Source organism: Corvus moneduloides, chromosome 16 (assembly GCF_009650955.1).
Source record: "Corvus moneduloides isolate bCorMon1 chromosome 16, bCorMon1.pri, whole genome shotgun sequence".
NCBI lineage: Eukaryota > Metazoa > Chordata > Aves > Passeriformes > Corvidae > Corvus > Corvus moneduloides.
In genome coordinates, this window is record NC_045491.1 from 417,533 (window position 1) to 443,309 (window position 25,777).

At 39.2% G+C, this 25,777-nt stretch overlaps 1 protein-coding gene across 2 annotated transcripts in view; it reads left to right on the forward strand.

Moving 5' to 3' along the window:
- Window positions 1-25,777, forward strand: part of ABCC1 (ATP binding cassette subfamily C member 1) — a 48,958-nt gene that overhangs the window by 1,762 nt on the left and 21,419 nt on the right. For both annotated transcript variants that reach the window (XM_032126197.1, XM_032126198.1), the window contains exons 2-14: window positions 10,535-10,711; window positions 11,496-11,621; window positions 12,018-12,155; window positions 13,244-13,369; window positions 16,332-16,393; window positions 17,233-17,364; window positions 18,374-18,601; window positions 19,278-19,455; window positions 20,192-20,353; window positions 21,014-21,106; window positions 22,380-22,583; window positions 25,043-25,189; window positions 25,562-25,649. In XM_032126197.1, the coding sequence (XP_031982088.1) occupies window positions 10,535-10,711; window positions 11,496-11,621; window positions 12,018-12,155; window positions 13,244-13,369; window positions 16,332-16,393; window positions 17,233-17,364; window positions 18,374-18,601; window positions 19,278-19,455; window positions 20,192-20,353; window positions 21,014-21,106; window positions 22,380-22,583; window positions 25,043-25,189; window positions 25,562-25,649 (1,861 nt within the window). The remainder of the gene's footprint in view (window positions 1-10,534; window positions 10,712-11,495; window positions 11,622-12,017; window positions 12,156-13,243; window positions 13,370-16,331; window positions 16,394-17,232; window positions 17,365-18,373; window positions 18,602-19,277; window positions 19,456-20,191; window positions 20,354-21,013; window positions 21,107-22,379; window positions 22,584-25,042; window positions 25,190-25,561; window positions 25,650-25,777) is intronic.

A 25,777-nucleotide genomic window follows, 5' to 3' on the forward strand; every position in this document is an offset into this window, starting at 1 on the left:
TGGAGAAAAACAATTGTGCACTTGAGTTAGTTGGAGTTAGATGTGCTTGCAAAAATCTTCTTTCATGCTGAACTTGTATTCATAAGTAACACTCTGTTTCCACTTTGTTATTGCATGATTCCCAGTAGGGGAGAGTAGTAATGCCAGTTTGGGTGCTTATGGGTACTCTTGCTGCTGCTTTTTCTAGCATTTCCATTATTGCTGCTATTTAAAGCTGAAGCTGTACTGGATTTTCAGAAATTGTCTTTGTATATGCTGTGTTTACTGGGCTTTTAGATATATCCTGTGATTGTGCTGCTGTTCTTCCTGGCTTCTGGACTTCACTCTTGTACTTCTCAGAGCTGGGTGATAGCTGGATACACAGTGGCACGTGTTACTGCGTTCTTGTGGTGGTTGCATTGGCTGTTTTGGTTGGTCCTGGGGCTTTGCTAGTGGAGCAGAGGGATTTCTGGCAAGCTCTGCTTCAAGGAGAAGATGTGTTTTCTGTCAAAAGGGATCCTGAGTTGTGGACAACTCAGTTTTAAATTGTGGGGAAGACTGTGGTTGAAAGGACCTAATGGACCCTTAAAACTGTATACTAATCTTCTTAGGCTTTGCTGGCCAGGATTTTTCTTGTTTGCACACCCAAGGAATGTTATTGTTGAAAGTTCTTGTCTGAGAATTAAACAGATTGGTTTTATTTAATACTTACTCTGAAAGGTCAGGAACCCAAGGAAGATTGTCATCTTCTTCACTCCATTACTTTTTTTTCTTTCTCACTGTCTAACCTATCTCTGTGCCCCTACTCTGTGTTAACTTCACTGCAATCAGATTTTACTGCATGTAGTTATTTTATAGAACTTTACTGCATCTTGCTTCCTTTGAACCAGACTCCTTTTTTAGACAAATACTTAACCCTTGCTTGCTGTAGCATCGCCGAGTGTCTTGGAATGAATATTCCATCCATAATATAAAGAAAGGTGCAGCTGTGCAACATAAAGTTACTGTTTACTGATAGCTGTTGATGACAATAAAAGCTTCAAAAGCTGTAGTGGACTTGGGGTAACTTTTTGCACTACTTGCATTCCAGTTCAGTGGATTTAAGGGCCCATTCAAGCTGTAAAACTTTGTGACCTTACACACTGAGATAGCTTTGGCTAGAGTATCGCTGCAGTCTACCTTATTTCAATACCAGCACACAAAAACCCAGAGGTAAAGCAGGGCGAGGAGCACTGTGATTCCGGTAAGCAGGATAAGTGTCACAGCAGATGTAGAACTCACTGTACACTTTGGCCTCCTGACCTGGATGTCTGGAGATATCTGCACATGCACAGTTGGTGGTCTCAGTGAGTGTACATTTTGAAATAATATGCTGGTTTTGCTTTGAATAAAATCTTGGTTTCAGTTTTTTTTCAGAGCTTGTAAAGCCTGCAGTACCATGTTTAGAGAAGTCTTTTCATGTTTGAAGTTGCTAAAGGAAGAGGTTAACAGTTTTTGTGACACTTTGAGATTTCAAAGCTCTCAATAGGGCTTTTATGAAAAAGAAGTGGCAAATACGCATCTGAAACTTTTGAGGTTCTTGCTTATACTTAAGGGAATGTGAGATAAATGGTTTATATAAGTTCCTGTCATGTCGTTCATAGGCAGACACTGTTTATTTTAAAGTTAATTTAGATAGAAGTTAACTTCTTTATTTCAGTAGGAATTTAGCAGAATTTTTTCCACAGTTTTCTAGTTGGGCTTTTTGTTGTTGAGAAATGATTGAAAGCAAGTAATTGCATTCACTTCTAGGAGAAAAGCAAGCTTTCAGCTTCTCTGTTTTGTTTTGAAAACCAGAGTCCTGTAATGATTCAAGCTGTATCTCTGGCTGTGTAAACTGTGGCCCATTTCTTCCCTGTTGGTTCAGAAAGCTTTTATGAAGCCTCTTCACTGTTAGTAAAGAAGTGGTATCCACATACTGTTCTAGGTTTAGCACTTCTTTGTGTGAAAACAAACTACAGAAGAAAAACAGACTGGATGAGTGAAGATGAGGCAGAGCCTCGTGTGCAGAATCTAGGGACCAACTTGGAGGGATTGGGCTTTGGTTCCTTTGCTATTATGTAGAGTTCTGTCTGAGGCTTTCAGACATGTTTGTCTGCCTAAATAAATGTATTTTCTTAGTGTTTGTCCAAAGGCATTATATTTTGTATTTGGTTGACATTGCTGTAGCAGGAGAGATCCATAATGTAGCTTGATAGAATTTTATTTAAAAAAAAGGTATTCATGTTCTTTAATGCATTACAGTTATTAACTGACATTTGTGAAGTGATACTGTGTGACGTAAACAGCTGCTGTGCTTACATTGTTCATGAGGACACCAGTAGTTTTACTGAAATAGACTTCTGAAGAAAAAGCAGTCTTCTTATGTACGGAGCAACTTCATGTTCTGAAGATCTGTGGCTTATGCTGTCACACATCAGATAGGCAGTAAATTGGCATGTCTCTTGGAACCCTGCAGCTTTTTGCACTGTAAGATACGTCTTTAGTGCTTTTTCAGTGTGTTTGTGGCAAAGCTGCGGGAGGGAGGGACTTGGAGGTGCTGTGGGAGAGTACTGGGTGAGCTTGATAACAGCTGAGTTTAGTCTCTTCTAAAGAGTACGCAGCTCAGGAAACTGCTTATATTTGCTGACACAGGAAGGTCATACGTGCACAGCATTTGGAACAGAGGAGTAGCAGAGTGTTAAACACAGAAACCTTTACACAAAATGATGCTTTATTGTAATTAACAGTACATTGCATGAGTCTCATGCCTTGGCTGTTGTGTTTTTTGGCGATGAAAGCCAGAGGCTTATTTGTCAGCTTTCTTCCATTTATGAAGAAGGGTCTAAATGTGCATAGAAAAATAAAACTTAGATTAGAAATGAAACTGGTATCCCTTGATCCAGAATAGATAAAATTAAGGGAAATACAGGGAAATTAAGCCTCATAATCTGTTGTTGATGGGGATTTTCTGAACAGATGATCTGTAGTTCTACAGCTGGCAATCCAGAGTTGCTCAGAAAAGTTAAATGAGGAAAAAAATGCGGCAAAATGCCTGAATAACTCATGGTGTTTCATGCAATTACAATGCAGTTTACATTGAAACACTGTGCTATACTGGGACCAAGTGAAGGTCAGTCCGGGTTGTGCTGAAGTCACTCTGGGTCACATCTCTAAAAAGCGTCCTGCCGGGTACTGACCTTTTGCTTACTTTCAATAGTCAGAACTCCTTGCATTACTGTTTTCTCACTCTTTGCATCTGTGGTATGTTCAGATACAGTTTATCCCAACTTAAGTTATTATCTTAGTCCCTTGGTAAGATTATTACCCAGGTGTGTTCAAACTTCTCAGTGATTTGAGCTCAGGGTACAGGCTGTTGCACTATTAAGCAGAAGCCCTGTTTTTTGTGCAAAAAGGAGATGGAGAGCAGGAATCTTTTTCTTGTATCCTTTTAGGTAACAGTGATTTCAGTGAAAAACTTTGCAGAAGCTCCATCCTTTGGTTCTGAAACTAGTAGTGGTAAATATTTTGTTGTCAAATGGCCAAATGTTTTGTCATGGTACTTGCAGATATGGCAGGGTACAGAAATGCAACGTCAGTAGAGAGAGGCTGAATTTTAATTTTGTAAGAGCTAATATAACCTGTTAGATGTTTCTCTGACACACACACAAAAAAATAGCCATAGTTTGGTGGCTTTTAGCTTCCTAGATTACAAAGCTCAGCTGTTGTAAATGCTGCAGGTGTTCCTTTCTCTGCTAATTTGTTAGCACCTGCTTCTTATTTTAGGCTAAAGGGGAAAAAAAGTGAAACATGTTTTTTTTCCTTGGAATTTTACACACAGCTCCAGCTGATGTGGTGCATTCTATAATAAAGGATCTCAACTCTTTGTAAATGTTTGGAAATACTGATGTTTGGGTTTGGGACAAGGAGGTACAGACACCTGATTTAAGTTCAGGACCAGTTATTGGAAGGTAGAGGTTTTTCGTTGGGTGTGTTAACAAGTCATATCTGCATTATGTAAGTCATTACTGTTGAGAACTAAAACCATTTATAACTTGCTAAAACCATTTCTAATAGAAAACAATATGAGAAATTAAGGGCATTTTATTGTCACTGCAAACACTTACTGGTGTTTTCCGCCCTAATTCTTCTTAATATAAACAATTAAGAAATTTAGGTCTCTTGTTTATTACATGGTTATTATTTTTTGTCACTTTTCCACCTCTTGCTCTAACAGTCTTGTCTTTGACAACATTAAGAGATTTTAAGAATAAAGCTCAGATTTCAGAATTTGAAATGAAGGAGGGCCATGGTGTCTTCCCTTTTCTGAGGTCTCAAGCTTCATGTATTATTTTGGGAAGCTGGGCTAGAAGACTTGCTTATGAATGATTTAAGCCTCTTCACTCAGACCCAGGACTTGCATGTCAAAACCTTAATTGGAGACCTGTATTTTTTGAACTTTTGCTAAACAGTTATTTGTTCTTTCCTTCCCTGACTCCTACCAGCATTTTAACCAATGAGCTTCATGTTTAGTAGCAGGAGTTTTGTTCCATTCATGGTTTTGTGAGAAATCCACAATTGCTTGGTAAGTTTAGTTCTCCTGTAGTAATAAATAAAACTCCAGACTATGCTTTTTTTGCGGGTGAATGTGATCTCCACGAGGGTTGGAGATCTGAATCTAATTCTTAAAACTCAATGTGGTAGTTACCATTAACATTTATTTCACCTTTGTGGCAGTAGAATAACAAAAAGGCAGAAACTTACTGATCTAATTGGGCTGTTATTGGCCCGAAGAAAGGTCTGAGGACTGTGTGGATATGAGCACCTATCCTCACGTGAGCCCACGCAGGGAAGTGCTGAAGTCTCTTCCCAAACTGGCAGTCAGGCTCACACTGTTCATTTGTTCCGTTGCCTGTGGTAAGTGGTATAGTTCTATGCAGGAGCATAATTCCACAATTTCTCCTGGCAGAAGTAGTTTCTAGAGTCTGTGGAGATCTGGGAATGAGATCAAGTATTTGGTTGTGTGGCTTTTACTTTTTAGTAGAATCCTGGGCTTATGTTTTCCAAAAATAAAAAAATATCACTGCTGCCTTTCTTTCATCAAGCGTGTAAAAAAAACTGTTAGAAAAGTATTATTGTAAAACCTGTACAAGTGTCTTAAATTTTTCTTCTGCCTCCTGTTTTGCAGAGTACACCATTAAATGCTACAGTAAAACATTAATTTTATGTAGTTAGCACAGACTTCGAAGGAATTGGCAGTGTATTGAAAGTTTTATGTAAGTACAGCATGGGGTCAGTCTGTGCACCACCACAAAGGTACCATTTTATTTTCTGCACTAACCTCAGTTGCAGGAAAAACAGCTACATTGTGTCACAGGAGAGGTCTGTGCATTTTGAGTGACTTCCTATTTATTAAGGAAAAAAGCTAGAGGAAATAAATGCCAGCTAAGGTGGAAAGATATTTGTCCACATATATTGTGCTACTTCATCTGGACTTGATTCTAGAGCCAGTGGATCCTTTAATGGAAGTAGTACTTTTTTTCAAAATAATTCCAATATAATAGGTATAATATTTTCAAAGGACTTAAAAACACGTAAATAGAAAGTTTGTGATGGTTATTTGAATGTCATATGTCTCATTTTGTGATTTGTTTACCACTTTTAGGGATTTTGTTACTGTCTACTGCTTGTTTCTGTGAATATTGCTGAGGAGACAGGAGAGCTGCAGGTGTGGGTGTTCCTGCTGCTTTTTTAGGGGCTCTTGAGTACTTTTCTTGTACAAATATCTGTTGCTTGTCTTATCAACTTGTCACTCCCTGTGATGTAGCCTGAGCAGTAAGCACAGCAGAGCAAATGTGATGCTGGTGAAGGTTGTGCCATGATCATGCTTGTTTAGGCTCCATTCTAGATATGCTCTTAGACAGATGGTGAGCCTCAATACAGGTTTCATGATCTGATTCCAAAATATGAATGGCAGAGCAAAGATGCCATATCAGGTATGAGGGACTTTTAAAGCAAGGTCAGAGTTCCTTTAAAGCAGCTTTAAAAAAGAGGTCCTTTTCTGCATTCCCCTTACCCCCCTCCCTGTTGTGCGCTGATGCAGCTCCTCTGAAGATGTAGGCTCAGCCAGATCTGCCAAATCTCCTATCTGGGGAGAGGCAGGAAATTTGCTGTCCTAGATAAATGCCATGAAGCTATTGGCTTTTAGCCTACACTGAGAGAGAGTGGTTCAGTCAGGTCATGGGTTTATAGGTGCTGTGCTGGGGAATTTTTCAATCCTGTATCTAGAGCTGGCAGATTGTAAGACTTCCTATTTCAGTGGGAAAGTGATGATACTATTATAATGAAAGTTGTCAGCTGCAATTACAGTATTAGTGCCTGAGAGAGCTAATTACTTTCACTCAACTAAATGTAAACATTGCATTAAACAAAAAGTCCTTTTTACTGTTAGGGAGATAAGATTGAGAAGCTTTATCTTGGTATTACAAGGGAGGGTGTTCTTCTGTGGGTGATATTGAAGTAGTGGGTACACAATGTCAGTGTCAAACTCCATTTGAAGGAGTAAGTGTTGACCATGATGTTAAGATTCCAGCGTGGTTTTGTAATTTCATTTTTTACATAGGTGTGTGGTAATGTTTTAAGTCACTTCTGAATCACAATTTGGTTCGTGCAGGTGGGTTTAACAGTGTGGCTAGCAGCCTGCATCTCCAGCACACTTGCACACAGCAGGCATGAAACTGAGCAATTTGGGTCTCTCCATTTCTGCCAATGAGAATTTTAAAATGTGCCGTTGGTCAAGTGAGATTATTGATGTGAGAACAAGCAACCCCTGGCTGCTCTCTTGACAGCCTTTCCTGGCTGCCAGGAGAGGCAGCCAGCATCAAATACTGTTATTGCTCAGATTGGCCGTACTGGAGGCATGCAACTGCCCTTGGTCTGTCTTCCCTCAGCAAAGGCAGAGTAACTGGTCTTTTGTGTTGCAACTTTGTCTTACAGTTCTTCTGCCAATGTTTTTATCTTGCCTGTTCCTGAAATTTTAGACAGGAATTAGTATAATTATTAATTTTCCTAGGGTTTATGCACTGTTAAATAAGTGGTTTACCTGTGAATAGATCCACTTGATTCTGGGGAATGCCAAGCGTTTTTTGTGCCCTTGTTGTAGACAGAGGGTTTAATTTCAGATGTGATAGGAAGCTTTTTTGTGCCATGAGAGAAAACATGCTACAGGGCACTAAAACTGTGGACTGGTATTTTTGAACCATACTGCTGATGATAGAAATGAAAACTGAGAAATAGGTCAGGTAAATTTAAAAATACCCATCTGCTATTCTGGGAAACTTTAAAATTGTTAAGGAACTTCTGAAAAGAAAAACTAATCTGCAACTATTTAACATCTGAGATATGGTTCTTCTGGACTACACTAAAACTAAGCCAACAGTGTATCTCTACTCTCCCAACATCTACCAAGGAAGGAACAAGGATCGGGCTGATTCTTCTCCAGTGGGTTCCTGCAGTCACAGCTTAAAATAAAGGCTGCTTCCAAATTATACAGTCTAATAACTATAGACCTTACCCCTTTTTTCCTCCTCGTCCTTTATGGCAGGAGGCTGCTAGTTTGGGTAGGCTTTCAGTAGTTGTATCTGTGTCATTTGATGTGACTTTGCAAAGTAGAAGAGTTAACTGATCAGTCAGAGTGAAAATTGTTAATCTTTGAACTGAGAAAAATGGAGTAACTTCATGTTTTAATAGAACTTGATAAAATAGTGTTTCTAAAACTTGAGTCAGAAAAAATGTCATTAATTTGTTAATTAATGTCTGTTAAATACAAAGGTCTGCTTCAGTGAATGTTTCTGCATTTTTCCATGAAGAATTTTTGTTTGTGATGGAAAAAAACAACTGAAACTGGGTTTAAATAAAGCAAAGGAGAAGCATGTACTTTCCACTGGCAGAAGTAGTCTAGACTTGCGTAACTGAACCTGTAATTTAGATGTGAATGCGTGCTGGTTTCGTGATGAGAGTCACGTGTTTTCTAACTGCAGCGGAATCTTCTAAAGCTGTGGTGTCCTCCAAGCAGAACTTAGGGTATGCCTGCCTTTTGTAATGGATCGAGTTCCTCTTGACCATTGAGGGCTGTCACAGCTCAGTTCAGACAGAGTCTGCTGCTGATGTGTCCTACAGACAGTTCCTGGCCTGCTTGGTGAGTCACTCCGGTGGCCCCAGTGCCTTTTGGGCTGGTGTTAACTGGGAAACTCCAGTAGCTGCTGGTCAGTCTGCAGGGCAGCCGTGAGCCAGCAGTGCGAACCTGAGTGGAAGGGTCCTGTGAGGACATGGGGTGCTCAGCAGCAACTATTGGGTCTGCAGCTCTGTTCCTGTCTGTGCTACTGCCTCGTGTAGATGCAGCCTGAGGGAATTGCACTTGGGGAAGCAGCAGGAAAAGCACTGCTGTCTCTTCTCTTCATGTGTTCCTTGCCTTTTGCCACCTGACATGAATGTAAAATGGAAGGGACTTCTGTGTCTCACCTCTGTGTTGCCATTTCTTTTGTACAGAGAAGTGTTTTTAAAGCTAAGCATGCTCCTACTTGATAGCAACAGCCTCTGGATGAAATCCTGGAAACATATGAAAGAACTGATGTTGCTGTTAAATTCTAGCAGTAGTCTTGTCCAAAATTGCCCATTTCTCCCATCTTTCTGTTCTGAACCCTGAAGTACCATTGCAGTGTACACTCTTGCCTTTTATGCAGAAACAAATACCTCCAGATAACTTGTAAATATGAAAGTCAAATGAAAGGTTGCACGTTTTTAGAATATCCTCCAGCCAATATGCATAGTAGTCATGCATACAGCACTTCTTGCTTTTATTTTGCCACGTGGCAGTGATGTGCATTACCTGCACTCTGACCTTGCTGGTATTTGCTAGATTCATTTTATAGCAAGCATTTAAAAACACTGAAAAAGAAGTTAACAACTTTCTAAACAGTGTATAGATCTCCGAAAGTTTACTCAATAAAAAGATGTCAATGCTTTTGTTTGTTTCTTGTAAAGCTGATTACATCCTGTTGATTTACTTGTATAATCTTACACTGTCTTAATTTGTGAATTGTAAACTGTTCTGCAGAGTCATAAGACTTCTTCTTGGCTGTTGTGCTGGAGTAGAGCAGCTGGGACTTAGAAAGCCAAAAACATTTGCGTGGTGGCTAAATGTAAGGATGACTCAGCTGAAATTTCTGATGAGTTATGCGGTCAGGAAACTTAATAAGTGTGTGGCTTGCTCACAGCGTCTCACAGCCGCTGCCTTGTCACGAACAACTTGTATGACCTCTACACAGATACATTCAAACATAATTGGGCATTCTTATGTTCAACCAGTGTTAGTTCCCTTGAATTGGCTGTAGTAAGCTCAGAGATTTTCTAAAAATGAAAAATTAAAAATGATACAAAGTGAGAAGAATTTTTAGAATGCTGTGGAATTAGAGGAGAAAAATAACAGCTGGGTTTCCTGTGTATACTGTCTGTTGTATCTAGCTGAGAAAGAAATCCTAGATTTTGAAAGAAATCGAGGGAAATGGGGAAGGAAAATGTATCTTCCATTGTTCTTTAGATCTATGTTCTCTTTGTCATTGTGTTTGAAGCTGTTTATTCAGTGGAAGATGGGGGTAAACAAGGATCAAAGTGTGGTGATTCTGGGCAGTGGGATCTGCATTCGGCTTTGATGTTGGAATAGAGGGAACAGGCACTACAGCTCCTTTTGGTTCTGTTTCCTCATCTATAAAACGTGGACAATGGCACCTGTTTCAGTGACCAGCTCAGGCTTCTACAGAGGAGTAGGATTACTGGCTGTCATTATGTCCCAGTAGTGGTACTGGTGTTTTGTGTAGTGTAAGCTGTGCAACTGTCTGAAAAAACGCTTTGCCACTGAAAAGTTAACACTATAGTCAACAAGCCTTTGGGCATGGGACTGCTGCTCTTGGCTCAGTGACTTTTAAGCAGAAGCCTGGGAGCAAAGCTTTGGCTGTTGAATATTGCAGTCCATCTGCAGCTGCAATATTGTGCATTGGATTATTCTGTTGGAGAGTCAAAAATCTACGGCACTTGAGAGAATGTGTTGCATGTGATAATTTTTCAGCAAGGTCAGTGATTTTTAAGGTAAAATTTGCTGCAAGAGATTTTCCAAACTCAGAGCAATTGTAAATATGGTATGAAAACTCACATTACTACTAAATAGTCTGTCATTGTGAATAGTCCTTGTGCCAGTAATTAAAATAGTTACGTTTTTATTACTGTGAGCATCAGTTTTGGTTTGATTGTATGGTGATTTATCTTGGGTTTGAGAATTGTGTTGAGAGAAGTAGGAAAACATTGGGTTATGTCGATTTACATTCTCTTCTTGTTGAGTAGGAAATGAGCTTCAAGGGTGAGCCTTTAACTTGGTTATGTGCCTTGTTGTGGATTTTTTTGTTCTGAGTCCCTATTTCTGATTTTCAAATACTGAAGTTCAGTGTTGGCTTTCTCTGTAACTTAGCCTGTTTTCTTGCCCCAGGATTGGAATTTGACATGGCACACAGAAGATCCAGACTTCACCCCATGCTTTCAGAACACAGTCCTGGTCTGGATTCCTTGCATTTACCTGTGGCTCTGCTTCCCAGTGTACTCGCTGTACCTTCACCGTCATGACAGGGGGTATATTCAAGTGTCAAACCTTAACAAAGCCAAAACGGTACGTGAGTCTTTGAACAAAATCAGAACTTATCAGGCTTGTTTGGAAATTGGAATCTATTTTCAGCTATGTTTTAGCACAGTATTTTTTTGAGCCTCAGCCCTGACCCACGTGCACACTTCAGGTATAACTTATTTGTTCTGCTTGTGCTTGATTTCCCAGCCTTTCCTCTTTCCATTGCCCTTTTATAAGGCTTTCTGAAATCTACCCTGGCATTGCAACAAACATGCAAATCCTTTTAAAGACCAGTTGGAGAAGACTATTTTAAGGCAACTCAATCTCAAAGCCCATATTTCTATCATAAAAAGAATTTATTACCCTGCCAGCTTCTTAAATTACACGGTATACATTTCTAGAGCTGCTGCAGGTGTTCTATTCTGCTTCAGTTGTGAAACAGGTACTTAATGATTTTGGATTTTTTCTTCCCTGTAGAATAAGTGCAAAGTTTTAAGATGGACTTTTATTCTTCTTTTATTAAGAAGAATAGCATAGTGTATTGGAGAGGTTTTTGCCTCTGCAGTCTGTTATTCAGGAGTGAGATTGACCAGCTTTCTGCTTCATGATAGACTGAATTACATGGTATTAAAAATCAGTAAACTTTTTTCTTCTAGTTGGAATTCAATAATTAAAGCCAAATTGCTTTTCTTTTGTGCATATGGTAGAATTGCCCAAACAATAGGATCTGATTATGACTCCTGCTAACACGTAACATCTAGTGTTCATCTGTATATTGTGCTGCATTATCTTTGTGAACTGATGCATTAAAGACACTTTTTTCTTGCAGGCTTTGGGCTTAATACTGTGGATAGTCTGCTGGGCAGACCTTTTCTACTCTTTCTGGGAAAGAAGTCAAAATATTTTTCGAGCTCCATTTTTTCTTGTTAGCCCTACAGTATTGGGTATAACAATGGTAAGTTCTTCTGCATGGCCATTGTCCGTGCAAAGCTTTAACCAATAACACCATTTTGGTATTATTCACAGTGCTGTAATTCTTTAATTACCAGAAAAGTAAAGAAGTAAAAGATTGGCAGCTTTTGGCAGTGCTTTTGTGTATGTGACTATTTATTTCTATGTAATGTATATTCTTTTCCCTTTTTTGCCCACTCCTTATCTTTACTGATACAGAGAATTTTCTATTTAAATGTATTTTTGAATTACACTTAAAATTTCAGAGGTTTAGAAGATCTGGGAGATACTGGATTAGAAATGTTAAATAAGCAGACTTTAGCACAGTACCTTTTACGTGTGCATAACCTATTGTAAAACTTAAAATTTGTGAATATGTTTTCATCTTATTTGTCTACAGTTGCTGGCCACATTTTTAATACAATATGAAAGAATAAAAGGAGTCCAGTCTTCAGGTGTAATGACAATTTTCTGGTTCATCTCATTGTTATGTGCCACAGTGGTTTTTATATCCAAAGTAAAACATGCCTTAAATATGGTAAGTGGTTTTTAGCCTCATTCAGTTGAAAATAATCCCAAATGCTGTAGTGGTAAAGTAGTTGCTTGGTAATTATGCCAGTCAAATCAGTTAATGATTCATTTAGTGTACCTTCGTTCCTTGGGTTGTAACAGCAAAAGCAGCAAGAATTAATGACTTCTGTTTTGAAATGCTCATGAAATTCATAGTGATTTTAACTGTAGCAACAGTTGCCAAGAAAATTGGGTTGTCTGGTGGAGAAAGCGGATGTGTCTGCTCAAGTACACTCAGAGTGTGTAATCTTTGATATCAAACTGCTCTGGCTGGGAGTTTACATCATCTTCCTGTTGATTATACAGTGGATTTCCTGAAACACTTTGTTCAGTGCTGGTGTGGTCTCACCTGCTTGGACAAAATCAAAATGAAATATTTTTATGCTAATTTGCCCTGTAGTAAGGCCTTCAAATAACAGACTAATTGAGGAGCTGCTTCTTGAACCTTTAAGCTGCATTGGGAATTTTGGGAACTTTCAGCCAACTTTTGTCTTCAGCTGTTGGGAATGGGATTTTACTGAGAGTGGGTGTCCATCTATCCCTGTGCTTTGATTTCTGTGGCTTATGTGTTATGCATCAGTCCCAGACAAAAAACTGAAAGAACCTCTGAATTTTGCACACAGTGGAACAAAGTGTAATCTAAATTCTGCTCCTCTAATTCTTATCTTCTATGTGCATACTAACTAAAAAACTTGCTTTCAATACTCTTTGCTACCCAGTGCATAAATGTCTTGCTCCTGTAAGGAATGCACTGACTTCAAATTGGGGCTGTGTTGGCACAAACCATGTGTTAAGGAGAACTTTTTACATAAGAAATCCATGCTTGTATTTTTATGGTAGTGACTGAATAAAAATAAATATGTCTTTCACATCCTCTCCCCTCGCATTACCTTCCCTTTACCAAAATAGACACTGACTTTAATTTGCATGGGGGTGAGTAGTGTAGCACTTAGTTTGCAGAATTTACAGTAAGGAGCTGTTTTCTGTTTAATCGTAACATGTTATTTAAAATTAATTCCTCAAGCATTCTAATTGGAATATTACCTTCCTTTGCAGGGTGCTGATGAGGATGCATTTCGTTATGTCACCTTCTGCACCTACTTTGTCCTGGTATTAGTAGAGCTCATCCTGTGTTGTTTACCAGAGCAGCCACCTTTGTTTTCTGAAACAGTAAATGATCCTGTAAGTGAGTCTGTAGTATCACACGTGCAATATTCTGTGTAATGAGCTCCAGGGCCATAATCTCCCAGATGACAAGTAATTAAAATTCTGCTTTTTATTTGGTGATGCAAAAGAAGCCCATAACATGCAAAACTGGGGGAAGGGAGGGGCTGTATGTAAGAAAAAAGCACAAAAATACTGTTGCACTCACTGCTGAATAGCATTCCTGAAGGATCAGTTATATGTATTTATATTCAGTAGTGCTGCTGGCAGTTGGTGGGAAATAGTGATTTGAAATGCTGTGCTCCTGGTTATCTGATATGTTCAGTAGGCAGTAGCATGTGGATTCACTTTATTTGAACATGGGGAAGAATTTAGACCTGGAAAGCTTTTGAACCTGGGCAGGTGGCATTTGATTTCTGTTTTTATCTCTCTTGTGTCAAGTAAAAATTTAATCAGCTCAGATTCAAGAGCAGCTGATGTTAGAGGGTGGTTTGGATGTAGACATCTAATTTTACATTGACAGTATCTTCTCTGCATGTGTTCTTAATTATACCGGCTCTATGGTGGGGATCTAAAGTGACCCAAAGGATGCTGGATCATCCTTGCACCACCTCTGGGTTAGATGTTGAGCCACAGTGGGGTGACACTTGCCACTGCCTGGAGTTTGGACGTGCTGAGTTTAGGAACTTCAGTTCTCTACAAGGTCTAATTCTGGTTTGATGGCAGTTAAGTGACACTGACTGGTGAAGGAAGGTGTGAAATATGTGAGGGAGGAAATAAATACTGCCTTTGTAACTGTGGAGAGGGTTCATGACCATTGCACTTACTGAATCCCACAGTTACATTCTCCACCAGTCTGCAGGGTGCCAGGGGTGCTCTGCTTGGCCGTGGCAGACAGTCTGTGTGTGTGTGCCTGCAAGGTGGAGCATATTGCTGAGTCTTCGGATCCTCTTCGTCTTTTGGTTCTTTTCATCTCATTCACGGGTTAAATATATTTGACCAGGATACCATGGGTATAAGGAAACCTTTTCTTCTTTGATCATGGTTGTAGTAATTACAAGGTGCTTTGAGACCACAGTGGTTTATTTTTCTGAGAATTTCTAGGAGTGTCTTTAGGAAACGGGGCAGACTTCAAATTTTAACCTTCCATTTTGTTGGGGAAAAGAGCAAAGAAATCATGTTAGTCAGCCTTAAATTCTGCTTTATTCCCTTTTTCCAAATATTTCCAAACCAGAAATGTCTGTAAGTCTTCAGTAAAATTTTAGTGTATGTTTACTTAAGCCAGCAAACTACAGTGAAATTTTTAAGATGTAGATGCTGATGTATGTAGAAGTCAGACAATGTGTTTTGTATCTTGTTTACATTATGTAAATCCAGACTCGTTAAAACTTTTCTTCATTCTATCTGGCATGAAAGTCAGTAGGATTATTAATTATTTGTGTGATAACTATTTAATTTTATCAAAAGTAGTATTATTTAGAAAGTAATCTAACATGTTTTAATATTTTAAACTTTCACTTATACAAACCAAGTCGAGTTTTTGGTAGTACAAGATCTAGTGGGCTCTTAGATTCAGAGTTTCCACCAGCAAGTAGATTAAAAAAAATACAAAGGAAAAAAAGCAATACAGCATTTTATGTAAAGTTCAGAATATTTTAAAATTTTGGTGTAGTTGAAAGTATTCCCTGTATTTGCTGAAGTAGAAGTCTGTCTGTCAGGAAAGCAGGAGTGGCTGAACTCTCCAAGTTTTGTCCCCTTCCCCTTCTCTAACTTTAAAAACTTTTATTTATTCACTAATTGATGGTATTGGATTTGTTTGCAATCATTTTACTGCAGGTGTTTGAATACTTTGGAGATGTGAAACTCTTATCCCCTTTCAAAAAACAAAAGCATCTGTCTGATACATACTTTTATTGTTCCTTGTAAAAGTTGCAGAAAAGGCTATGTGAAGAAGAGAAAATGCAAGACTGTTTTGTGTAGTTGGATTATAACACGGTGCAGGACGGCACAGTACAGGAGAAGCCAGGCTACACAGACATGAGTTAAAAATGCATATGATTGAAACACTTGGCTCTGGCTCTTTTAGTTGCAATACTCTAGTGATGTTTGGTAACTTCTGTAGATAGAATATCTGAGTTGCTCCAGTTATAGTTGATGATAAAACCAGTGGTTTGTTGTGCCTAAGGAGTGGTGGTAGCATTCCTTAGATGCTGTTCAGAGCTCTGAAAGAGGGAAGAGAGAAATGTGCACAGAAATTCTGCAAGTAAATTAATTTTTCATACCATTGAAATTCTCCCAGCCTTTCTTAATGCTCTTTTAACCCAGCCAGATTAGGAGAGGATGTGAACCTGGAGAGCAGCTGAAAGAGCCAGCCTTTGTGCTGGGTGTAGGACCCGAGCAAGCTGTGCACTGAAGGAGCTGTGCTGAGCTACTTAAGTATAGATACTTTAGTTTCCCATACATATTTGATGAATGAGATGCAGGGCTCCTAAAGGGTGTTTTGGGGTGCTTTCATGGAGTTTACAATTTTTTTTCATTTGTGTATCTGTGTCAATGGAGTCCTAGCACTTCACTGCTAGAACAGGAGAACTGAATTTTTCATTCATGATTAACTACCCAATTAACATATTTGTGCCCTCATATGGTAGCGTACCTTGCATTGACATAGGCACTGAACATGACACCTGGAGAGACTGTCTGGCCTGCACTGGCCTCTAAAATTCCTTCAGCTGTTTGTTGTGTTGTTGATATGGAGCACTGCTATTCCTGTGTCCCAGTGGTTGAGCCTGCTGTCAGCCCTGACTCTGTGCTTGTGTTTTCTGAACAAGCTCCCAGCAGCATAAATAAAAAAGTTTTAGTAATGTGAGAAAAATACTGTAAACAAAAGGAATTTCAAAAACATCTTCTCTGCACTGCTTGTTTCTTTAGGCCCTGCATCAGTCACTTTGCATGTGGATTGATTTCTTTTTCTCTCCTTCAGAATCCATGTCCAGAGTTCAGTGCTTCTTTCCTCTCCAGAATCACATTCTGGTGGATCACTGGGTAAGATCAAGCTCTGCATAAAGCGCCAGTTCAAGTTAGATGGCACTTTGGGATCCTGCTTTTAGAGTGAAATTAGCAATAATCATGCAACAGTAATTTTGGTTGTTTTGGTTGGTTGTGTCATAGATTAATCAATTTTTTCTTCAAATTTGATTAATATTTTTTAATTTCCTTTGTAGGGTCTTTGTAATTTTAAATTTTGACAGTATATATTTAGTGTGTTTGATGAAAGAATATAGTAAAAAATATTCTTTGGGAAATACAAGAAGGTAGAAATTATTTGCTGTATTTAGAGGTTAAGACATTGAAAACCATTACCTCTTTTTGTCCAATGGGCTCTTTTTTTCCCCATTAACTTAATTTTAGTAATGCTATATTATTTGTGAATTAAAACACAAACATGTAAAATAATACTGGTATATAGTTGTGGCTGGTACTTGGCCAGAGTTCCAACAGAAAGCTAGATGAAAGGAATTACTTTGTGAAATTAAAGGCTAATAACGATTTTGAAACTTGCTAGGCATGGGAATATTAAGTGCCTGGCTGATTTTCAAATGAGATCACTTTATCCTTTCTTTTATTTTCCCTGAAATTTGAATTCAGTGGCATATCCTGGATCCTTAGATGTTTTGGTGTCTAATTCTCCCAGTAAAGACAGGAGGATGTATGTTTTAGCATCTGGACCTGTGTTGCTGCAGGCACTAGTGCTAGCTGCATCTTTATGGAGAGCTGGCTTTGTTCTGGGGCCAGATGCAACTGTGTCTATGTATCTGTGTCTGTATATGCATACAAACATTTCTAGTGTTCTTAAATTTATTTGCTAATTCTTTCTAATGCAGGTTGATGATTCAGGGTTATCGGAGTCCTTTGGAAGCCAAGGATCTGTGGTCATTAAATAAAGAGGACAAATCAGAGGAAATAGTGCCAGGTTTGGCTAGAAATTGGGCAAAAGAGTGGTCAAAGACCAAGAGGTAAGTTCAGTTATCCTGGCTTCCAGTTCTGCCAAGATATAAAGGTTTAAAAGCTCAAGTTACTCAGCCTCTACTTAGAGGTATTTGTCATTTGTTACCAAACCTGCTTTTGTAAGGCCCATGTGGCTGCCTGTGTTTGTCCTGAAGTGTGCACGGAGCAGGAACCAAATAGGGCATTGTGTTCCTTCTTTATGAAGAGCTGCATTGACTTTCCCTTAGTCTTTCATGATCCAAAACTTATTACTGTGACTTTTGATGTATGGGTTTTTTTTCCCTGGGGAGGGAATGTTTGGACACAAACTTCTGTCATGTAATTTAGGAGCTTGGGCTCCCTCTGTAATTGGCAAAGCCTCAGGAGGGTAGTTCAGGGTGTAAAAGTGAGCAGCTTATTCCTTTCTTTTGACTATATAGGGAGTCTGAGCATCTAAGCCAGATGACTAAAATTAGAAAGACTGCATGCCTGCAGTCTCCATTCTACTTTCATCATCCTTGGCTGCAGCAAATAGGAGCACCTTTTCATTGAAGGAAAATTGCGTGCTTGCTTACACTGTGTGTTTTACATACAGCTTGTCCTCAGTTCAGAGCATGTAGTTTAGCATAAGCCAGATGTAAGAAAAGAATGTGTTCAGTCCATTGGGGATATCTTGGCATAAATCTGACTTCAGTCTTTTAACTCTGGTGGTACAGTGAAGCCTTGATTTTGATGGAAGTTCAGCATACTGGGTTCTAGAATAATAATATCCTCTGCTCTGAGCCGTATTCCTCATTCCCCAGGGAAGACTTACAGGAGAGATTTACAGGAATGTTACCTATCCAAGCAAAGAAAGCCATTTCTGAATGGCCAGTTCATGTAGTTACGTTGTGTGATTTAAAATGTTTGACAGTAAAACCCAGTTAAACTATTAAGAATCATAATGAGGTAATTTACATCCTGTTTGTATAGTGTACATTTTTCCAGTTGGCTTTATGCTTGAATAAAGGCTACATTCTATACCTCATGTTTTTCCAGGCAACCACTAAACATGTTATATGTGCCGAAAAAGCAGCAAAAATCAGGAGACTCAAATGGTGATGTGACAGAAGAGGTTGAAGCTTTGATTCTAAAACCATCTCAGAAGAGCTCTGAAGCATCTTTATTCAAGGTTTTATACAAAACCTTTGGACCCTATTTTCTCATGAGCTTCCTTTTTAAAGCTGCACATGATCTCTTGATGTTTTCAGGCCCAGAAATTCTGAAGTAAGACCTATATACTTTATTACTGTATTAAAAGTATGTGAACAGGTTTTAAAACATGCTGGTATTTCACTCCCCAAGCTGCTTTGCCTTCAGCTGATGCAATGAGGAAGAGGTGTCATACAAGGGAGAAACCACAGGCAAAGGTGATTTTGGTCCATTGGTTTTCAAATTGTAACATCATGCAATAAATGTTTGACTTCTTATTTTCCTTTTTGACACCAGGAAGGCAGGGCAGGAACATAATCAACAATAGCAGGAGAGTTTACTCAGTTCTAACCTGTAATTATTCTGTGCCTACACATCACAGTAGGTGATGCAGCAAAGAGCTGAGGGGCTGGGAGAGCTTGTATTGCTTTGAGCTGAGAAGTAAAGCAAGTGCAAGTGGTTGTATTTCAGCTGGAGGGGATATGAAACTTCTCAGTGTAGCTCCCAAGAGAATGCTGTGCGTGTAAGCTATGTGCTACTCCATGTTTCAGAGTGGTATTTAAGGAGGGAGTGATGTGTGCTCATAGAAAATGATCTCTAGTTTCCAAGAAGTTTGCTTAAGTGTTTTATCTAAGTTTGGTACTTTAGATGCTTGAATGACCCATACAACGTTTGGCATAACCTAAGGGTGTAACCATGACATTTGGTTCTGTTTTCCATCTATCAAGAGAACTCATTTCTCTCCCCACAGGTTGCTGCTCAACTTTGTAAGTAACAAAGCTGCCCCAAACTGGCAAGGCTACTTTTATACGGTGCTGCTGTTTGTTTGTGCCTGTCTTCAGACACTGATTCTTCACCAGTATTTTCATATTTGCTTTGTAACTGGAATGAGGCTCAAAACAGCCATTGTTGGTGTAATTTATCGAAAGGTAGGTGTTTCTTTAAATGTACAACAATGCTGTGACTGCAAATATGCAGTATCTGTGACTGTGAGGATGCATCACTTAAGTCTGAATAATAAGTTAGGAGACTCTGGTATGCTGATTCCTAACTCTTAATAGAAGTAAGAGCATGTCTAATTTATAAATAAAAGCCTTTAAGCTAGGGCAGTTTTCTAATTTACTAGTTAATATGCTGCTTCTCACTGTCAAATAAGAAACCTTGCCTCATTAGATTAGGGGTGTGCAGTGCTTCAGTTGGTGCAGAAATTAAGGTGCATCTACATTTACAACTTCATTTGAGATTTACCAGCAGTGCTACCTTACCTTAGAATAAGATGGAACATTTTAGACAGCTGAGGACCAATAGCTCTGTGTTAGATAAATGTGTCACAAGAAATTAAGATTCCACTTCTTACACTAGAACAAAAACACAAAACAAACCTAGTAAATGGTACCCCCAAGCAATCAAACCACCAGCCCTAACCCCAAAGTTTGCTTATTGACTTTAATTCTGTATTAGCTTAAGCCCAGCTGATTGATTCAAATTGTTCAACTTGCATTTTGCCAGGTGTATATGGTAAACAGAGTATGAAGGAGGAAAAGGATTGCTTGTAATTTTAAAGAAGCAGTTCGGTAAAGCAATTGAATTCTGCGGAGAAAATGCAAATGACTAAGTCTGCCCTCATGTTGTTTTAATTGTTTTTTATTTTTTACTTACATGTAGGCACTTGTTATCACAAATTCTGCTAGGAAGACTTCTACTGTGGGTGAGATTGTGAATCTGATGTCTGTGGATGCTCAGAGATTCATGGACTTGGCTACCTATATAAACATGATTTGGTCTGCACCTCTCCAGGTGATACTAGCACTGTACTTACTGTGGCAGGTGAGCACTGTGTGTTGTTTCCTGTTTTGACTTTGGCAATGTGCTGCTTTCATGGTTCTGTGACTACACACAGCTGTTGTTGAGATCACTGGAGGGTTTGCAGCAGTGAGGGGAAAGTGCTGTTTATTAGGAAGCCATTCAGAGCTGCTTTTGTCACTGCCATCAAGAAGGAAGGCAGGAGGTTCTGAATTCACATCTGAGCTCGTACGGGGAGGATGCAGAGGGGAGCTGTTATCTTTTGAGGCACTGCAGCACCCAGAGTATCTTATATGTCCCTTGATTTAACTAAAAGTTCTCTTGGTTCTAGAGTCACCATGGAAGATGTCTGCTATTTCTGGTTCACATAGCACTGGGCTGATTCTTCTTCAGAAGAACAGACAAATCAGCAAAAAGTGGAAAGTGTTAAAACATATTTGTGTGTGTGTATAGCGAGCTATTTGGAGCGAGATTGAGCTATATGTACCTCTCAATGGGGGCTATGTATGTTTGTTTCAAAAGTCAAAGTATATAGATATTAACCTAAGCCCCTACTTGATCCTCCTCTTCTTCCCCCAAGCTGAAAACCTATTGCAGAATGATTTTCTGTAGTGTATGCAGTGGTTTGAGTCAAGATTTTGAAAAATTAGTTTGAATAAATGCTTGCAATTATGTACTTTTCAGAATTTAGGTCCTTCAGTGCTGGCAGGGTTTGCTGTCATGATCCTTCTGGTTCCAGTAAATGCTGTGATGGCAATGAAGACAAAAACCTATCAGGTTAGCACCTCTATATAGTGCTTTTAAGAAACATCTGTTCTTTGACTTGCTCCTGTAGGTTTTTCCTTTTATTTTTTCCCATCTCTCTGTCTATCCCTTAAAAAAAGGGAAGGGAAAGAAAGGTCAGAGGTGTTGTGTATTCAGGACAAACAAACTCATGCATTTTTCAGCCTTATAGCTGATCTGTGCATAATGGTCTAAAAATTTGCACTAGTGAAGACCAAGGTAGCGCTTTAGGCAGCTTCATGAGATGTCCAGTGATTGAATTGGAATTAGTTCAGTTTTTAAATTGCCTAAAAACTAAAGTGCAAATGTGAACTACTGTCTGCTTAATGAACCTGAATGAATGAAATATTCATATTTCCAGGATGTGTAGCTTGTCCTTTTTATTGTTTGCTTCCTGGAGAGATGAAGAAGGGGAAGTCTTAGTTGTTGGCTGTTTTTGATCCCTTGTTGATTTTATTTAGTGGGGATCAGTTTGTTACAGAGAGTGCACATAAATAAGCGTAGACTCAAATTCAAGTTTTCTCCTGCAAAAACTACTTCCAACAGCCCCACCACATGCTTTGTGCAGACTTCACTACTGACTGAATTTGCTGAATGTCAGAAAAGATTGATATGCTTAAGTGAAACCTTAGTTAGAAGTTCATTAAAACATGCTACAGCATTCGATTCCCACAGGGGAGAGGTAGGGACACCTGGCCTGCCACAGCCACCTTGCCTCTGGTCTGGGATGGCTGTGCCAGTGCATTCTACTGGCTGCCTCTGCTGAGTCAGCAGCAGTTCAGCTTTGCACTGCCCTCGTTAAAATATTTTAGGAAGATGGAAACTTAAGAATGGCTGAATGGAAAGCTTCTTGCCTTAGTACACCATCAGAAAGCCATTGATATTGCTGAAAATGAAGCAAAATCAAGTTTGGTCTAAGGTTAGATGCAAGCTGCACATCTTAGTGGTTTATTTTTTAACTGCATATTGTACCTGAGTCTCAGGGCTCCCTAACGCAGGGTTAATCATACTTAAACCAGTGCCACAATTGTTTTGATCTTGGTTTGGATTTGTAGTTACATGAAGCATTCTTTTAATTGGTTTAAAACGTCTTGTTAATTCTGCATATTTGTTTGTTCAGATAGTATCTCAGATTTCCTGCTTGGGAAGCTAGTAAGCATTTGATGATAATGAGGTAAATTTGCCATTGCAAAATAGAAAGCTCAGAACTTTGAGGTTCTGCCAAGTATTGTGCTCTGTTAATTATTTTTTGCAATGTTGTTTTTAGGTGGCTCAAATGAAGAGCAAAGACAACAGAATTAAGCTGATGAATGAAATTCTCAATGGGATTAAAGTTCTGAAACTTTATGCTTGGGAATTAGCCTTCAGAGAGAAGGTATTAGAGATCAGAGAGAAAGAACTCCAAGTCCTAAAAAAATCTGCTTACCTTGCTGCAATGGCAACCTTCACTTGGGTTTGTGCTCCGTTTTTGGTAAGTGAAACAAATCTAGAAGTCTTCTCTCCTTTTTGGGGTTGTGGTTTCCAAGGCAGCACTTGAGGACTTCTTTTGGTTTTGTGTTTTAATGAGTTGAGTCAAAATGCCCTCCAGAGTGGTGGGTGATGGAACACTTAGGGGTCCACTTCTCTATGGAAAGGCACTACTGTTTTCTCTGAAACTCAGTAACATTCAGGTTGGATGTATTCTAGAAGTTAATGGCCAAAGTATCGGAAATTAAAACCTCCTCTGCATCCCCTCCTATTTTTGGTTGAGTACTTGAGGAACCTAAGATGAAATGTATGGTCAGATTTAGGAGAGTAAAAAAATCCCTTACTTCAATGTGTTTCTGAGAGCATCAGGCCCTTACATAAGAGTTCCTGGTTAAATGGGATGTTGTGCTCCAGGAGTGACTCTGGCCAGGGTTCTCCAGCATCTGTTTAAGAACAGTGTGGAAGAGGCAAAGCCATTGTGTAGCCTGAGATGGCTTCAAATTCTTTTAAAAAAAAAAAAAAAATCCACGCTACGTGAAACATCCTTCCTGGGCTTGTGGTTAGCTTACATTTCAACTAATACAAGGGAGAGAAGAGTGAATCACATCAAAATTGCTTCAGACCCTATTAGAACAAGGGGCCATTGCTCTTGTCTGCAGAAGCAATTAAAAGCCGTGCCTACATTAGGATAAAATATGTGCTGTTCCAGTTGAAGGTGTTTAAGTGTACTTTCCAGCCTCAGATTCCTTCCCTGCAAACATTTATAGAGTTTACATTATGCTCTAGGCATGATGAAAGGCAGAGAAGCAGTGCCCTGGGTAGGAAGCATCAGCTGCATTCTTAAGTGAATGCTTTTCTAAAAGAAGTCTGAGATTATCTTAATATAAATACATTATTAAATGAAATTTCTAAATAAAACTCTGCAGGTGGAGTCCCTGATGCTGTTCTGTGGAGCCTGAGAAGACAGATTGGTTAACGTGTAGCTCTGCTCCAGCACACACGGGGGATGTGTACCTGTGGCTCCACGGGAGCTTTGCCACTGGGGCACAACCCAAAGTGCAAGGCTGCTCTTCAGCATCTTGTTTCTTGGATGTTTGGGGGTTTTTTTTTGTATATTTTGATTTTAAAAAATTATTGCAAATGCCTACTTGAAAGCACTTTTGACATTCAAAACTTTTATTTCCTCTACTCTTTCCTCTCTTTCTATGGCCAGGGTTTTTAAAAACACTGTTTAATAACAGTGCCAGGGTACTCGTTTTGCAGTACCTCCCCTGCTGCTGTGTGTGCTGATAAGGGTGTATTTCAGACTAATTGCTGGTAACACCAGCGCAGACATGCTGCTTGTGAGGTTATTCTTTGGACCCTGTTTGTTTCTGATCTCCATGGGAGGGCTTTCTCCCTGGGATGTGGTTGTCCAAACTAAGGGCTGTACAAACAAGCCCCTGTACAAGGCGCAGCTGAGACAGCTGCTGCACCAAGAACAATACATGTCCTCACAGCAGTCAGATTTTTTAACAGAAATAACTGATGTCTTCAATGGATGCTGTGCTTAGATGAGACTGTTCCTTCGGTGGAGAGCTCATTATCTCAAGTCTTTTAGGAGGAGCGATGCCAGAGGTTTATCTACCTTGATTTCTTGTTTTAAGTGGCAGTCTGTGGGAAAAAGCTGCTGGATCTTGTGATATACTGAGGTATGAGTGGTATTATCACAGAAGAAAACACTATGAAGGGAATAGTTCTGAAAGTAAACATCTGGTTTTACTTAGTTTGGTTTAATTTTACTATAATTTATTCAACACATTAAAAAAAAGTATATGGATGTTTGGAATTATTTTTATAGCTTAGGACTCATGATAAAAATGGTTCCGTGTAATTTTCTTGTTTCACTATGAAACTGAAACAGTTCACAGCAGAAAATTGTAGTTACTAAAAGGCTTCATCTTTGTAATGCAATAACATTTCAGGTTTGTTGGAAAATGGTCTGTCCATAATAAAGTGGGCTGTATTTGGAAATCTAGGGTTGTGGTAGTCTCTACAAAATATAAAACAGGTTTGTATTGGGACGCTTCTAACTCTTCTGTCTATATATGTTACTGATCTAATATCTGATACTATGAGGAGTGCCTTAAAACTGAAGGAGATCAGGAAAAAAGACCAGTGATCATTTCTCTACTTACCTTCTCCTACTGTGTGACCTGGGACATTTGTGCTTTCGCCTTTGCTACGTGAAGAAAGTGAGCACTTAACCACTTTTCCAAGAGGAGCCATCTACTTCTTTTTACAACAGCAGATTTAAATCATGTGTTCCTTTTGCAAAAAGTGTTGTCAGGAACAAGAAAGTTGTCAGAACATTCTTCTTTGTTTGATTTATAGTCTTCTGATTCCAGTTGTCACACTGTGTACTCCTGACTTGGTGGCTTTAAGGCACGTTACCCTCACTGTAACCCTTACATTTTGTTTCAGGTCGCCCTGTCCACATTTGCTGTGTATGTCATGATAAATAAGAACAACATCTTGGATGCTCAGAAGGCCTTTGTTTCTCTGGCATTGTTCAACATCCTCAGGTTTCCACTGAACATGCTTCCTATGGTCATCAGCAGCATAGTAGAAGTAAGACTTCAGTCATTAACAGGTGTTCCTGTGCAGAAGGAAGGCCCTGGGTGGAAAGATTACATTCCCCTGCTTAGAGAATGACCACTGGGGAAATTTGGCCACCTCTGGAAGGGGCCTTGCAGTTCCTGTGTGTTAAGTGCTGTACAAGTGAAATAATCCCAGTTATGGTGGATGGGTGTTCCTGACATCACCCATATTTCTTGTGGGTTGGGAAGTGAAAGTTTGATGACTATCCAAGCAACTATGCAGTGGATTTAAGGAGGGATTAGGAGTGCATAATAATGATACAATGTGTATGTGGCACAAAACAGTGAGCACTTAAATGTAATAAGCAGAGTATAAATAGTTCTGCATCCTTTTTCCATGCAGGCCAGTGTCTCCTTGAAGCGCCTCAGGGTGTTCCTGTCTCATGAAGAGTTAGATCCTGACAGCATAGTCAGAGGTCCCATAAAAGAGGGTGAGTTTCTTTGCCTATTGCAAATAATTGTGTACAGGTTTGGGTGGTTTCTTTTGCATTCTATAACAAATTTATTGCATTTTTGGTGGGTTTCACTGATAAATTTGAGCCAAAAAACAGAGACGGGA